Source organism: Vidua chalybeata, chromosome 4, assembly GCF_026979565.1.
Source record: "Vidua chalybeata isolate OUT-0048 chromosome 4, bVidCha1 merged haplotype, whole genome shotgun sequence".
Taxonomy (NCBI): domain Eukaryota; kingdom Metazoa; phylum Chordata; class Aves; order Passeriformes; family Viduidae; genus Vidua; species Vidua chalybeata.
In genome coordinates, this window is record NC_071533.1 from 24,228,451 (window position 1) to 24,243,639 (window position 15,189).

Sequence of the window (15,189 nt, forward strand, 5' to 3'; positions counted from 1 at the left end):
AGGATTCATTTTGGTATTTCGATTCTGTAGAGTATACAGAAGCTTCACAGCTCAGATTGTCAGCTTTTATATGACAAGCCATTCCGGAAAACTGTTATCATGCAAGTTTAAGATCTCAGGCCATTCCTTACATTTTGCATCTTCAAATCTTATAGGACACTCCCACTGTTACATACCTGTTAGCACACCCAAGTTGGAATTATCAAAGAAATTTGTAGGACAAGTCAGAGACAGAGGCTTTGGTAGGTCCTGAGTTACTGTTTCCTGAGAAACAGTTTCCTTGCAGGGTGAAGGCATTTGTTCTTTAAAGAAATATGACACTGCCTTCTTAGGAGACTTTGGTATTGTGTCTCGAGTAGTTTCTCTTGAGGATCGTTCTCTCCATTTTAGTGCTCTTTCTTTCCATTTCCTGAGTTCCTCTTTCAGCTGAAGTTCATCACTGCAAAGAAAAGAACCCCAGCATTCAATTAAGAAGAGTTAAAAGTAGTTTCTTTAAGAAAAAATTCCTGAACAACAGACAGTTCCTTATTTTCAGATGATGTATGAAAGACAGGCAGTACAATACCTCTGTATCTTGGTTTCAGAAGATTTTTTTAACCTGAAATTCCTTCCAACATACAATTCAAGACTGTCTTCCAGCATTTAAAAGATTCTTAAGAAAGCAAGCAATTTAAAGTTCAAAAGGCCTTTGTGGCTTTATAAGCCATAAAACACTAGCTTGAAATAAAAATTTATGATGTGAAAAGTAAAATTCATGGTTACTCACTTTCCATAGGTCTCCCAGAAACAAACACTAATGATGTACATGAATACAACAAATGATTTGGCATGCTGCTAGTCAGCTGTTCACTTACCTCAGTAGAAGGTCATTTTGTTTCTTCAGCTGCAAGTTCTCTTTCTGTAGCTTGGCTTGTTCAGATTTTAGAACAAGTATTTGTGTGCTCTGCACAATACCACTGCCACCACCACAAGTAAGGGGTATTTGGGATTGCTGAGGATCTGCTTCTTTCAGCACTAGAAAACATTTATACATGTGTGTGCATTATTTGGAGAGTGCTTAAAACCAAACCAATACCAAACCAATTTTTTAGCCTAACCCTTCTTGTGGTCTTATATGTGAAACCTCACTTGGTTACAAGTGCCATTACAACAGTTACTCTTTTTTCTACACAAAATAAACCTCCCAGTATTCACACTGCCAGGGAGATACTAAGGAACATGACAGATTCTTCACTGGGCCATTTAGAGGCAAACTAGTTATTGTTCCAGGTATGTCATGGCTTTGATTAGAACTAGATATTCATATGTCAAGGAGAAAGTGGCAACATGAGTAACCACCACTGCAGCTTATCCCTCCACAAGGGCAAACGTGGCTGGAGAAAAACACAACTGCTCCGATTCTAACACAGTTCATATGCAGCTGATGTAATCTACTTTCCATTTCATCTTCCAATGCCCCCAGTTCTCCTCATACCCTTTGAGTGCAAGGCCTGCATATCAATCTGGTCTTCAAACATTTAACCTAAAAACTCAGTGTTTAACATGAAAGAGTCCCTTCTATTTATCTTGAATTTACCAGTAATATCTTGCTCTTGGTGTGCTCTTCTCAGCTCTTCTTTTAGCTTTGTTAACTGTTGTTCACGGTGTTCTGCAAGGGCTTTATAATTAGCAAGTCTATGTGAGGCAGGAAAGGAGGGAAAAAAAAAATCAGAAAACCTCAGTTTAATCGTTGTTACAGTTTCAGCTGAATTCCAATGAATTATCAAATACAAGACACACTCATGTTATACAAGAAAGACTACATAAACCTGGTTATCAGTTAGATTTTAGATAAAGTGCACCCAGAAGTTGGACTAATTATTTTTGGTGTAGCCCTTCTCTCTAGTGAAGTAGAGAGTGCTTTCAGTTAGTGCTTTGCCCTTGCCTTCTTTTGTCAGAACAGTTATTTCATTTATGGCTGAACACAGTTGATTGAGAAATTTTGGTGGGTGTATAGGGAAGAAGTTCTGTAAGCAGCCCAAGTGCATATAGATTTTACTTTCTCTAATCACCATAAAAACTTACAACACCTCAAGCTGAATACTTACTTCTTATTATGTGGGAAAAAAGCAAAGTAGAAACTAAGAATGAAGTAGTTGAGAATTGTAAGAAGATAAAGTTTGAACTTACTTCACTTCAAAGGAGTTGGATTGTTTCATTCTTTCCAGATCACATTTTACCAATTGTGTTTTGAGATGGTCAATTTCTTCTTTGTACAGCTCAGCACCTTTATCTAATTTTGCCTGAAAATAAAATATTTAGTACAAATAAGGGCGTTTTACTTAGCAATGAACTTAAGGGTTGTATGCCTTGTATCTTTACTATGATCTGCTATATTTTGCAGGACAAGACCAGGAGCAGGAAGTTATTTTTCACTAAGGTGGCTTATATTACCAACCAGCACTATAGAAGCAGTTGGTATCCTACTCTGGTGTATTACATGCAACCATATTTTAGCAAGTTTTGCTGACTTCTGAGCAGACATAAATCTGGGAATTTTAAAGTAGTGTGCAAATATATCACACTAAGTAAAATAGTTCATGCTTCAGTTTAAAAGTGTTAAAATGTCTGAAGTGTTTCAGAAAGGCATCACATACAAGTGATATATTTCATTTCTAGTATCCTAATATGGATTCTAAATGTTGCCACTGAAGGTTGCACTGGTAGAATGTGAAACTGCCTGCTAAACAGGCAAGTGGAATTTACTCTAGGAATGCCATACAGAACAAATACATTGACTATGGAGAGCTAAGTTTCACCTACAACTATTGTTAAGCATGCTTTGTGTCTTTAATCAGAGGAGAAAGAGTGAAGTATTTTGCTCATACCTGAAGACTCTGCTTCTCTGTTAAGGCAGTCCTGAGGCAATTATCCATCTCATTCAGTTTGGCTTGCAGTTGAGTGAGCTCACTTGTCTCTGTTCTTATTCTTATCTGTGCTTGTAGCTTGCTTATCTTATCATCTTTCTCTTTGACACTGTCTCCTACTTCATATATTACATTTTCTAACTTCTGAATTTTTACTTCCATAGCCTATTGAGATATTTCAGTCAATCAGTTAGTTATGAGCAGTTATGTCAAAAGACAGTAACAGTAACAGCACATGGTCATATTCTTAGCAAAAACCCAAACCACACACACAAAAAAATCCAACACTACAAGGCTCTATGGCAACTCTTCATGTCCAGGTCACTGTTTTGTGTCATCTTTTAATAGTCTAGAACACTCACATCTAAGAAAAGAAAAAGTGCTTTGGAGAAGGGTAACTGTGGCATAAAAAAAAAAAGAAAATGAGCTCTCAATTCCTGTGATTAAATGGAGAATTCTTCTCCATCTTCATATCTGACATAGTGAATATCATATACTCACAGGAAGCATCAAGAGTATCACCCTATTAAAGTCAATACTTCAAAAGCAAATAAAAGCTTTCATATGATTTCTAAACTGAACACCTATTTGTGTACAGAAATTAGGCCATTGAAATAATCATGTTACAAGCAAGAGCTCAAAATTCCACTTTGGAAATAAAAGAGCTACTAAAATAAAGAGTACTCTTTTTGTGGTGGCATAGATTTACAGTTGCCATCAATCCTTATTTTCAGTTTGCTTTTTAAGGGAGAGAACTCCAATCATCAAAGAAGTTCCTAGAAGCAAGTACTGGTACCTTTTTATCTTGTTCTGCAGCCTTTAACTTATTATGAAGCTTATAATTTTCTTCTTCTAATGCCAGACTGGCAAAGCCAACAGGGGCCAGTTTTTCTTTTAGAGTGTTTAGATCCTGAAGCAACTCTTCATTTTTCTCTTTTCTCTGCTTTAATTCAGCATCAGCATTTTTACTATAATTGGCAGTTCTGGCATCTAGCTCTGAAGAAAGTTCAAGGAGTATCTGAAAATCAGAAGCATCACACAGCATAACTTTAAATAATTTTTAATCTGCTAGAAATATGGCAAGTGAAGAAACAGGAAGTACCCTAGCCTGTATTATTTTCACATTCTTGTTTCAGTGCCCTATTTGACAATGCTTGCTGTCAGAAATGGTAACATTATCATTCAAAAGAACAGTTTCATTTCCAGAAGAGGGGGAGGCAGGAAGGGACACAAGAGAAGATGATAGTGTATTGCAGGTTTTACCAGTATTTCTGCATTAACTCAAACTCTAACATTAGAGAAACAAAAGGAACTATATTGGGAAGACTTCTTGAAAGTCAGCCACAGAAAACCATAATTATTCACAGATTTTTCTAACTAGAATGCATACACTGACTAAAGGAAATTAAATCTACACATTGGACTGTTCTAGAAACCCAGATGTTTAACATGTCAGATAATTAAAAACTTTACAATTGTCTGGAAATTACAATGTTTACTAGATTTTTGTTTGTTAAAAGTTTTGATCCACATAATATTAGGGTCAGGGAATTCTTCCAAAAACCTTGCCAACACTGCAAAATCCCACAAATGTCAAGATTGACTGTTGACTCTACAGAAGAAACTTTAAAAATAGGCTAAACTTAAGATTTAATCAGAAAGATGTAGTCTTGTGAAATCCTGACCATGATGAACTAAACCCTGAAAAATGCTGTCCAGATGTCCAAAAGAGGCAAGCAGTAAGTGTAAATATAAATGCAACTGAGTTTAAAAAATGGCTATAGTAGTTTTGATAATTTTTGGCAAGAAAAGCAACATTTTCCAAAATTCAGATTAATAAAACCCCAAATAAACAACCCCACACCCCCTCCCATTTATTACCTAGAAAGTATTTTAGAAAGCAAGTCTTCAAGTTTAAAAAAATCTTTAAAAATCTTTTAAGTATTCCATCTTACAGTTAAAGTATGAGTAAGTGCTGATAATGAATGAATGATCATTTAAGAGCCTTTTTTGTGTTTTGTTTTCAATCATAGCTGCTCACAGAGTGCTTACACAAAATATATTTCTGATTCTAGAACATTTAATTTTACCTTTACTTTAGGAGTCCAGAATTTAAAGATTTGCAAGAGTCTTTCATTATCTTTCTTTAGTTCTTCTTTCAGTTCCTCTGCATCCCAGTGAGTTCCTGAACAAGCCTCCCAGAACTGTATTGTTTCTTTTCTAGCACTTTCTTCCTGCTGTAACTCTGCTTCTATGCAGAGAAGTTCATTTTCCATTTCTGATACATCTTTGAGAATGCTCTTAAAAAAAAAAAAAAAGGGAATTAAAATTTCAGTACTGGTTTGATTACCACATGTCTAAATATACCTTCTGTCCTCTCAGCTATCAGTATAGCAGAAAATCTGTTTTAGTATCTAATTATCATATAAAAGGAGTTTTGCTAGACTTAAAATTACATCCTATTGGGAAAGCAAGAAGACAATCTACGTTCCTAAGGCAGGTGGAAAGGGGAAAAAAAAAAGTGCTTATTAGCAAAAGTTTATTCCATTGTTTTAGAACAGGTCATCTTGGTATTGGATGGTATGTATTGGAAAGGGCAAATCAATAAATAACATTCCCACTATTTTCTAACCTATTAATTTTATTTTCAGCTGCTTTACAAAGCAAAATTCTCTTATAGGACTAGCAGCATAAAAAAGTAACTCTATTCCTTCACCCCCCTTAAGAAAAGTTTTAACAGATAAATCCACTGCCATCAGATTCCCACCACCACATGCCTTGTAATTTTGGGTTTTTATGTCTATTTTTTTCCCAAATATTACCTCTGCATCCAAGTGCAAACTCTGCAGCCCTTCACTGCTGTTTAACTCTTGAGACGAATTCATCTTCCTGAGACATTGAATCTGGGACTGTAGGTCATCTTGTCTTCTCTTTTCCTCAAGCAATTCCATTTCATACTTGTGAACAGTAGTGTGGTACTCTCTTTTCTTTGTGCAAACAGAGCTGAACAGAAGCTGTTGCAGAAGCACAGGATGTATAAGTGAGGCTGTTTTAAAATGGTATCCTGCATCCAGCCAAAATACAGTATTTTATAATTCAATCTGTTTACTCTCTGAGCCTCTAAATGTCCAGGATAACTAACACATGACTAAGAAAATCAGGTTCACATGTGCATTATAGTTATGGTATGTAAAACCTTTAGCTGAGACAGCACTTTTCCAGTATGCTATTTTTGTAGACTCCAAAAAAAGCCAAGAAGTCTGAAAGGCTCTAGACAGCCTTCGACAAATCTAAACTTTGAAAAACAAAGTTTGCTTTGTTATATTTAGTTTCTCTTGGAGTTGTGAAAGGTGCAGATGATGTATGAGAATAATATCACTGTGCTGATTTAAAACTTTATGCTAGCAGAGCTCACTAATTGAATCTTAAACATCTTTAACCATGAAAGTTAAAAGTCATCTGTGGAAAAAATTAAACCTAAAATGGCTGTGTTAAGTTATAAAATGAGGCTCTTTGGAATATTAGTTCAGCTTCCAAGTTAATGGATATCTGTAGACATCAATGACTCTCAAGAACCTCACCCTCTCTCTCCAGACCTGTGCATGTTTCCATGCTCCAACCAAAAAAAAAAACCCAAAAAACTCAGCCCTTAATCTTTCAAGGTAAGTAAAGAAACAGAAAAAACTCTGTACTTCTGCATATGTTAACAGGAATTCCTTCCCAACTACTCTTAACCTTTTTGCTAATAATTTTAGTCCAATGGAGAAACTGATTCCAAACTGGGGAAGATCTTCAAGGCTGTAAAATCATCGAACTACCTGGATAGTTTTGCAGAGTAAGCATGCATCTCCAAGCTATCTTGCATGTCTCTTTCCCCCACAGAGAAAGTAATTTATTATTTATAGAGTACAGAAAGGAAATTTCAATTTCCAATTAAAATGGAATAACATTAATGAAATAATCCTGTGCAAAGCAGCTGAACTACAGTTAAAAACGAAGTTTGATTTACGTAACAAAGTAGTTGCAGTTTTCTAAGATCGTAAAGCAATTACTATCAACTTATTTTCTCCAGTGTATGGATTCTCAAAACCCAAAGCTAGAGTAAAATCCTAGCTGTTACCATTGAGAGCTTATTTAAAAAAACCTAAAACCGAAATCCAAGTGATACGAAGCATCCACATATTCAGCATTAAAAGTTGGTACCTTCAATTTGGTCAATAACTTCTGGAGACGAGTGTTCATTTCCTCATTTTTAGTCTGAAGTGTTTTGACTTGTTTACTCTGCTCCAGTGGAAGCTGAGGCAGTATCACAGCCATCAGTGCTTTCTGACTGTTCAGTTCACTCTTCAGCTTAAGAGACACTGTAGAGAGACATTCATATCTCTTCCCCATACTTGGGAATTTCTCAAGAAGCTCCTACATGCAAGAGAAACAAATTAATTCCTTCACAATAAGGAAAAGTGTGATTAGCTATAAACAGAAACATAACATAAATTACCTGACTCCAGGACTAACCCCTACAGTAGGTACTGGTTTTACAACAGGAAAAGTTATGATTAAGACTTCAGTTTTGACTTGCCACAGGGATATGACAAAAAAAACTAATCGAGGCACAAACCGAGATAATTTCTTAGTTTTCCAGCAAGTCATTTCACAAGCTCAAATTGTCTTTGTGGTTTAGATTGCCTGGCCACATCAAGACTTGTAAATCAGGCAGGAAAAAAAAAATTCCCTGTTTACAAGTTTTCCAGCTGGTCTTCTGTCAGAATGGACTCCCAGGTTTCTCTGTTTCTCCTTTCTTGAAGGAAAGGGCTCATGAAGTGGGTCCTAGCACTATGCCATGAAAAGGAAGCTGTGAACGAGCAGTGAGCAAGCTCAGTAGTGCTACAGGCTTGAAGACCCAGTAAACTGCAACTCCAGAATCACGTTTAATTGTCTATGTTATGCATTTTAAAATGATACCCTGAGATACCCCCATCATCACTGGTTCTTACTCGAAAGAATAAAGATTCACCAGTTTTCTTAACTCTTCACCTCACAGTAAAAACACTGGAACATTGGGAAGAGGCAGACAAGATCCTATCTACTACAGAAGTCAGAAGGGGAGAGTGCTCTTAAAAGGATCAGCTGATGTTAACTTCATTATGATTTAACTTTATAAGCTGTGCTGGTATTTTGTTTTCTGTTGATTTGTGGTTCATAAATAAAGTTCTATGTTGTTGTAGTAGAGTTTAAGCTCTGCTCTTTGTAGTTTGAGGGTTGTAAGGAGTTGTTTTGTTGAGTTGTAGTTATTTCTGCATTGTAATTTGGTATTTTGGGTTTGTAGGGCTTTGCTGTTGGTTGTAGTTTACTTTTTCATTGTAATTTTATTTCTTTGGGTGCCAGATGTGACAATGCAGAGCAACAGAGTCCCCAGGCAGTGCAAAGGAGAGCCCTTTGCTGCAAAACCCAGGCCTTTTTAAGCAGTTAGCCAGTTATCAGTTTACACAGCTTTAAGGCACAACAAGCCCAAGTCAACCAACCACCATACACCACAATGGGGACATGTGGCAGTCACGCAGCACATGTCTCGCATCTCTGTACCCCTATTCCAGCTGGGTCTCTCACCCATAGTTCCCTGCTACTTAGCCAAAGTAGCAGGCCTGAGCCATGATTTTACAAGGGTAACAAGGCCTTATTTTATAAGGCTTTACCTATATGTAAAAATACACATTCATAAATCCTGGTTTATTTTGGCTTTCAGCAGGTTACTTGCACTTCTCATATCTGTGTGAAAATATACTCAAATGGTCTGAGGAATTCCTCGTTTGAGGGCAGAAGCACTTAAATGAAAATAGTTTATTTGACATCAATTTAGTATTTGATGGGGAATAATGGAAGGGAGGATGTGGGGGGGATTTTACAAAACCAGAGTGGCAAAATGCTTCTGTTTGAGGTTCAACAAAGGAAACTGCCAGGTCACAACACCCCCCATGCAGTCCTACAGGCTGGGGGAATAGTGTCTGGAAAGCTTCCCAGCAGGAAAGGACCTGGGGGTACTGGTTAACAGCTGGCAGAACATGAGCCAGTATATGCCCCAGTGGCCAAGAAGGCCAAGGGCACCCTGGATTGTGCCATGAGTAGTGTGGCCAGCTGGACTAGGAAAGGGATCAGCACTAGCAAGGCCACACCTTAAATCCTCTGTTTAGTTGTGGGCTCCTCACTACAAGAAGAACATTGTGGTGCTGGGCAATGTCCAAAGAAGGGCAATGGAGCTAGGGAAGAATCTGGAGCACAAGTCCTGTGAGGAGTGGGTGAGGGAGCTGCGGGTGTTTTAGCCTGGAGAAAAGGAGACTGCAGGAAGACCTTACCACTCTACAACTGCCTGACAGGAGGGTGTAGCCAGGTGGGGGTTGGCCTTTTCTCTCCAGTAACATGTGATAAGTTGCACTAAGGGAGGTTTAGACCGGTTATTAGGAAAAATTTCTCAATTGAAAAGGCTGTCCAGTACTGGAACAGGCTGCCCAGGGAAGTGGTGGAATCACCATCCTTGGAGTTACTTCAGAGATGTGTACATCTGGCACTTAGGGACGCAGTTTAGCAGTGATCATGGCAGTGCTGGTTTAAGGGTTGAAATCTATAATCTAAGAGGTCTTTTCCAACCTGAATGATTCTATGATCCAACATGACTAGTTATTTTCATTGGGGTGGCTGGACAGTAATGAAAGCAAGTGAGATATTCTGGGAACATTAAATTGATGTGCAATCCCTGAACAACAACAGCAAATCAACTGATCCCATGATATGCAGCACCTTAGCAAGATATGCAAACCACTTTACACATAATGCACAAAAGGCTTATGCTCCATGGCAAGTGTCATTAAGTTCCTATGTGCATCCTTAAAACAAACAGAGAAAAACACTTACCTTAATTTTCAAGGTTTTTTCTTTCAAGTTGCCATCAGCCACCTGCTTTGCAATATCCACTGGGTTTACCTGAATGGACATATTGTTCAGGTTTCTCTGCTTCAGTTGTTCTAAAGCATCTTCCAGTTTTGCCTTTGTTTCAACACACTAAAATTAAAACACACATATTTAAGTACTAGTCGAGACCAGAAGTTATGAGTAACTCAGGTATGCAAATTGCAACACTCACCATCTCAGAATTTCTTTGCAATTCTGTCTTGAGCTGGTCCCGCTCAGACTTAACAACCTGAAGAAGTTTTTCTAGCTCATCTTTTTCATGATTAACTGATGAGATTTGTTCTTTAAGTTGTAAAGAGTGACTAGTTCTTTCAGCTAATAATTGGTCCTTCTCACATGATACACTATTTAGGGTCTCAGTTAACTGATGAATCTACAGAGAACAGCAGAGAAAAACAAATCACAATTTGGTGGTCATGGTCTTTATACACCCTATAAAGTAGTCAAATCAGTTGTGTCAAATACAAAAATCACAATTTTTAATTACTAAAATTCTCACCAGTATAAAGAAAAGTTTAAAAATAATTTTAGTGTTCTAAAAACATAGAAAAAAAGTTACAAGGAAGAGGAATAGCATGACACCCAAAAAAGTCTATATCAGTCAACTTTGGTCTGCTGTAAAGCAAGAGGAATCAAAGGAAAAGGCAAACAACCTATGCCTACATCACCAGAAAATTAAAATAGAAGATGAGCATAAAAAATGGACAATATATTTATATTCCCTCTACTGAAGAGTAAGATTTGCTAAACTGAAACAATCCTCAATTACACTCTTTGATCTACAAAGGAAAAGACCGACAGGTGAAAAGGTCAAAAGCAAACACTATGAAAACATGAGTTGACAAGAAATAAGAGCAAGACTTTGAAACATTGTCAGGCATTCAGAAAGTGTGCAAAGAACCAAGGATTCAAAACACAGTTAAGTTCATGCCATCTACACAGTGCCTTTTTAAAAAGCTGGAACACAAGTGAAAGTACTGATTAAAAATGCATACATATGATAAACTCACATTCATTCTAAAGCTGGACCAATCCAACGGGTTACAAGGCGGGTTGACAATGTCATTACTAAATACCAGTAAATAAACTGAGATGAAATTCTTTGCCTTTGTTCATGTTTGTTTACCAACCATAGAAATGGTGCTCTGAGAATTAATAATCAAAAAGTTTGCAAAAAAGTTTAGCATATTAGAAATAAAACATCTGAATACATAACAGTGACTAAACACCAACAGTCCTCACCTTGCTTGTTAGGCTGTCCTTCAAAATCTCGGACTGCCTCTGAACCTGTAACAAGTGTTCTTCCCTTTCTTTACAAGTCTCTACCATTTGCTGAAGCTCATCCTTCTCCTTGTTAAGTAAAGTGATTCTTTCAAGCTGCTGACACACTTGCTCACTCATTGCCTTTTCAGTTTGTTGCTTTTCTGCCAGGAGGTTGTCATACTCAGCTGAGACACGAGTCAGGTTTTCAGTGACTTCAGTGAGCTGGAAAGAACAAATCCAAGCCAGTATTGGTATTTATAATCACCTCTTGCAAGACCAAAAATTATTTGATGCTTTGGAGAAAACACAACCAGTAACACTAGAAGTTCCTAAATGTTCTTGAGCCACCAGTGAGGTTTGGATTGAAGAGTGTTGTTGGATCATCATTCAGGAGCACTGTCTGTACATATGGGTTGTTATAAATGGATTGTTTTAAGGAAGATACCCCCAAAGGCTTCCTGCTGTAGTAAGCCAAAAAAGACAATTTTGCTGAAAAGCCAATCAAATGTCACTGCTTCTGTCTCAGTGGAAGGCAAAAGTAAAATGTGGAAAAACATGCAAGACATCCTAAATTCATAAACATGCCTCAGTCGCTATATCCATACGAGACATCACAATATGCTAAAATGAAGCCTACAAGCCACACGAGCTTCAGTCATGAAAACTAAAAGCAAAGAACAAATTTCTAACAGTGTAATAAATTAAAGAAGGAGCTAAGCTCTCCTAATGCCGCTCAAGGATCTTCAGAATTAGATAGCCAATTTACATTATTAGAATGCATAAAAATTGACTAGGAAAATGGAGAGAGGTTAAAGTACATTGTTGATTATAAATAATATTCAGTCATTCAGCACCAAGAGATATTTAGTTATAAATAATGGGTTTCCTTATTAGATGTACTTGAGCCCTAGAAAAGGAAGTTTGCAGTAGACATGGGCTGCCAAACCCAGCAGAATCTTTAATTTTCTTGACAAAACTGCTTCTGACCTTCTGCTGCAGTTCCTCCGTTTTGTCTTTCAGTGCCCTTTACGCCTTCAAGAGTGTGCAAAGCACCAAGGGTTCAAAACACAATTAAGTTCATGCTGTCTACACAGTGCCTTTTTAAAAGTTGGAAGACATGTTCAAGTACTGATTTTTGTATTAAATATGCACTCACCAGATAAATTCACATTCATTCCAAAGCTGGAACAATCCAACGGGTTACAAGGCTGAGACAAGCTGAGTACATTATTACTAAATACCAGTAAAGAAAATTAGACAAAACCCTTTGCCCCATGTTCGTGTTTGTTTGACAGCCACAAAAAGGATGCTCTGAGAATTAAAAATTAACTGGGATTTATATGGAGAAAGAGTTTGGCACACCAGCGACAAAAATGTCAGAATACATAACAGTGACTAAACACCAACAGTCCTCACCTTGCTTGTTAGGCTGTCCTTCAAAATCTCGGACTGCCTCTGAACCTGTAACAAGTGCTCTTCCCTTTCTTTACAAGTCTCTACCATTTGCTGAAGCTCATCCTTCTCCTTGTTAAGTAAAGTGATTCTTTCAAGCTGCTGACACACTTGCTCACTCATTGCCTTTTCAGTTTGTTGCTTTTCTGCCAGGAGGTTGCCATACTCAGCTGAGACACGAGAGAGGTTTTCAGTGACTTCAGTGAGCTGGAAAGAACAAATCCAAGCCAGTATTGGTATTTATAATCACCTCTTGCAAGACCAAAAATTATTTGATGCTTTGGAGAAAACACAACCAGTAACACTAGAAGTTCCTAAATGTTCTTGAGCCACCAGTGAGGTTTGGATTGAAGAGTGTTGTTGGATCATCATTCAGGAGCACTGTCTGTACATATGGGTTGTTATAAATGGATTGTTTTAAGGAAGATACCCCCAAAGGCTTCCTGCTATTGTAAGCCAAAAAAGACAAAATTTTGCTGAAAAGCCAATCAAATGTCAGTGCTGCTATCTTAGTGGAAGGCAAAAGTAAAATGTGGAAAAACATGGAAGACATTCTAAATCCATAAACCTGCCTCAGTTGCTGTATCCACAGCTGATAGGAGACATTACTGAGTGTTAATAGTGAAGCCTACAAACCACTCTGTGTTCAGACCTGAAAACAAGAAGTAGAGAACAAATTCCTAATAGTGTAACAAATTAAAGAATGAGCTAAGCTCTCATAATATTGCTCAATGATCTTCAGAATTACATTGTTGAAAAGCATTAAATTATGAAAATTATGGGAAAATTGGGGAGAGGTTAAAGTACATTGTTGATTATAAATAATATTCAGTCATTCAGCACCAAGAGATATTTAGTTATAAATAATGGGTTTCCTTATTAGATGTACTTGAGCCCTAGAAAAGGAAGTTTGCAGTAGACATGGGCTGCCAAACTCAGCAGAACTTTTAATTTTCTTGACAAAACTGCTTCTGACCTTCTGCTGCAGTTCCTCAGTTTTTTCCTTCAATGCCCCTTGCACCTTTGAGAGCTGGTTTTCTTTCTCTGAAATGCTTCCTTTCAGCTCCACAATCTTCTCTTGATGTTGTCCAAGAGATTCACGAGTACATCTCAACTCCTCCTGCATCTCAGAGTTCTTTGGACACAATTAAAGTACATTAACACCTGAACAACACTTGCAAAAGCTAAGAAATCTACTAAAGCTGTTCTCCTGTGGGAAGAGAACTACTTTTATTACCTTGCTGATTGTCTCCTGTAGAGTTTCTCTTAGCTGGTCTGTCTCATTATGGAGATTTTCCAGTTGCATTTTAAAATCCTCATCATCATCTCTTTCTGTTTGGGTACTGGCTTCCTGGGAGTCATGTGGTTTTGGAATAACATCTGCTCTCTCCATTTTTTCAGATTCCCTTTGGTATTCACTGGCCTTTGCTTCCTCCATTTCATGCAATTTCCGTTGTGCCTGGCTCAGCTCTTCTCTCAGAAGAAATAACTCTTGCTCCATAGATTGTCCTTGAACCTGTGGTATCTATTTTGTAAGAGATTCAAATAAACACATTCAGGATGCAGCTTTAGGAAAAACTTATCTGACACCTTTGACAGGTTGTTTATGTACAACAATCAGAGGCTCGGCTATGAAACACACACACAGAAGTGTAATCAGCTCATCCAATTACAAGAAGTGTTGCTTACAATGTCTCTTTCAGTGTCAGGAAAAAAGTCAGTTCTACCTATGCTTTTTAGAAGAGCCAAACCACCCTTTTCAGATGAGCAGTTTTTAACTTCATCTACTTAATTATAGAACATTATTGTGCAAATCAGAACAGATCCTAACTATCCTGTATCAAGTTAATATTCTATTTATAGACATTCTCCCAATAGACGTGTATATATATTTATATAAACACTATGGGTGGCCTCTAGCACAAGTAAACCATAATAAACTTGGAGTTTTATGAGGTGCAGTCAAGTACCACGACCCTTTTCGGCACCCTGTTTTGCAAATACTTCACTGAACAAAAGTTTAAGTAAGCAAGCTTCCCATTACAGCTTTAGCATAATTACCAAAGTTCCTGCCCCGAACTCCTCTTTTTTCACAAGTAAACTGTCCAGCTTCTCCTGCAATGAATGGTTCTCTTGTGTAAGCAAAATAATTTGTTCCTTTTGCACCTGAAGCTGATCACTTTCTCTACAGCTGTTACTTCCTGATTTCTCCTCAGCCAGCTGATCTCTCTCTGATGTGATGATTTTAATTTCTTCTGTCATTTCTGAGATCTATTTAAAAAATACACAAAGACAGCATTTTTATCAATTCAATATAAAATTAAATGCCAAAGTTTTGTTTGAGTCTCTCTTCTACAGTATTTATAACAGCCTTCTGCAGTATGTTGGGATCTGAGCTGCCATTGACAATCATGTGTTATATTTCTCATTGGGACTGTTATAAATAATGAAATTTCTATTTTAAATATAAAGCAGCCTCATTTCTACACTTAAGTAACCCTCATCTCCTCTTTAATTTCCCATCCAAAGCCACCACTCAAATCCACAACCATAGGGCACACAGTTAAACAAAGGTTTATTTGACTGTACATACATCTTGAAGCTC

The 15,189-nt window shown here is 37.3% G+C and overlaps 1 protein-coding gene across 1 annotated transcript in view; it reads right to left on the bottom strand.

Moving 5' to 3' along the window:
* CENPE (centromere protein E) overlaps window positions 1-15,189 on the bottom strand; it is a 35,770-nt gene that overhangs the window by 2,307 nt on the left and 18,274 nt on the right. Inside the window, exons 26-41 of the mRNA XM_053941501.1 lie at window positions 14,646-14,855; window positions 13,822-14,109; window positions 13,561-13,719; window positions 12,549-12,791; window positions 11,112-11,354; window positions 10,042-10,242; window positions 9,813-9,959; window positions 7,110-7,322; window positions 5,729-5,920; window positions 4,997-5,206; window positions 3,703-3,924; window positions 2,868-3,071; window positions 2,170-2,282; window positions 1,577-1,674; window positions 855-1,014; window positions 177-439 (exon numbers count right to left, since the gene is read on the bottom strand). Coding sequence (XP_053797476.1) covers window positions 177-439; window positions 855-1,014; window positions 1,577-1,674; window positions 2,170-2,282; window positions 2,868-3,071; window positions 3,703-3,924; window positions 4,997-5,206; window positions 5,729-5,920; window positions 7,110-7,322; window positions 9,813-9,959; window positions 10,042-10,242; window positions 11,112-11,354; window positions 12,549-12,791; window positions 13,561-13,719; window positions 13,822-14,109; window positions 14,646-14,855 — 3,166 coding nt within the window. The remainder of the gene's footprint in view (window positions 1-176; window positions 440-854; window positions 1,015-1,576; window positions 1,675-2,169; window positions 2,283-2,867; window positions 3,072-3,702; window positions 3,925-4,996; window positions 5,207-5,728; window positions 5,921-7,109; window positions 7,323-9,812; window positions 9,960-10,041; window positions 10,243-11,111; window positions 11,355-12,548; window positions 12,792-13,560; window positions 13,720-13,821; window positions 14,110-14,645; window positions 14,856-15,189) is intronic.